Source organism: Muscardinus avellanarius, assembly GCF_963383645.1.
Source record: "Muscardinus avellanarius genome assembly, chromosome: 16".
In the NCBI taxonomy this organism is placed as follows: Eukaryota; Metazoa; Chordata; class Mammalia; order Rodentia; family Gliridae; genus Muscardinus; species Muscardinus avellanarius.
The window spans coordinates 51,195,547-51,196,220 of record NC_137802.1 but is presented as its reverse complement, the minus strand read 5'-3'; the positions used below and the strand labels follow the sequence as shown (position 1 = coordinate 51,196,220).

The 674-nt window shown below is 61.4% G+C and overlaps 1 protein-coding gene across 1 annotated transcript; it reads left to right on the top strand.

The window, feature by feature from the left end:
- Positions 1–356: 356 nt before the first annotated feature.
- On the top strand, positions 357–674 carry KRTAP17-1 (keratin associated protein 17-1; the record flags this gene model as incomplete). Its single annotated transcript, XM_080713810.1, has 1 exon — positions 357–674. One exon carries the CDS (start codon positions 357–359, stop codon positions 672–674), a length of 318 nt encoding a protein of 105 aa, XP_080569936.1.

Here is a 674-nt window from a genome sequence, read left to right as displayed (position 1 = left end):
GGAGAGGAGCCCGCCTCTCCCCAGCCCCAGTCTATGGCCAGCTTCCTTCCCCTTCTTCTCCTTCAACCTGGGCTAATGACAGGTCTTTTCAAAGATGTATTTTTACCCTCTGGACAAATAGTAGTTGGGACGAGTGGGACATTTTATGAGTCGAGGTACTCGGGGCTGGAAAATAAACAGCCAGTTAATGAGACGTTCTTATGGAAACTGGCACAAATAATAACAAAGCAAACATCCTGTCTCTCGTGCCAACACCCCGGGGTGAGGGGATATAAAAGCTGCGGTCCTCCTGGCCGCTGTCATACCTGGGGGAACTCCGGCCGCGTTACTGACCTGCGAGCTGACCGGCTGGGACCATGGGGTGCTGCCCAGGGGATTGCTTCAACTGCTGCACCCAAGAGCAGGACTGCTGTGAGGAGTGCTGCTGCCAGCCGGCCTGCTGCGGCTGCTGCGGCTCCTGCTGCGGCTCCTGCTGCGGCTGCGGGGGCTCAGGCTGCGGAGGCGGCTGCTGCGGGTCGTCTTGCTGTGGATCTGGCTGCGGGGGCTCCGGGGGCTGCGGGGGCTGTGGCTCCAGCTGCTGTGGCTCCAGCTGCTGTGGCTCGGGGTGCTGCGGCGGCTCGGGGTGCTGCGGCCCAGTGTGCTGCCAGCCCACACCTGTGTGCGACACCAAATGA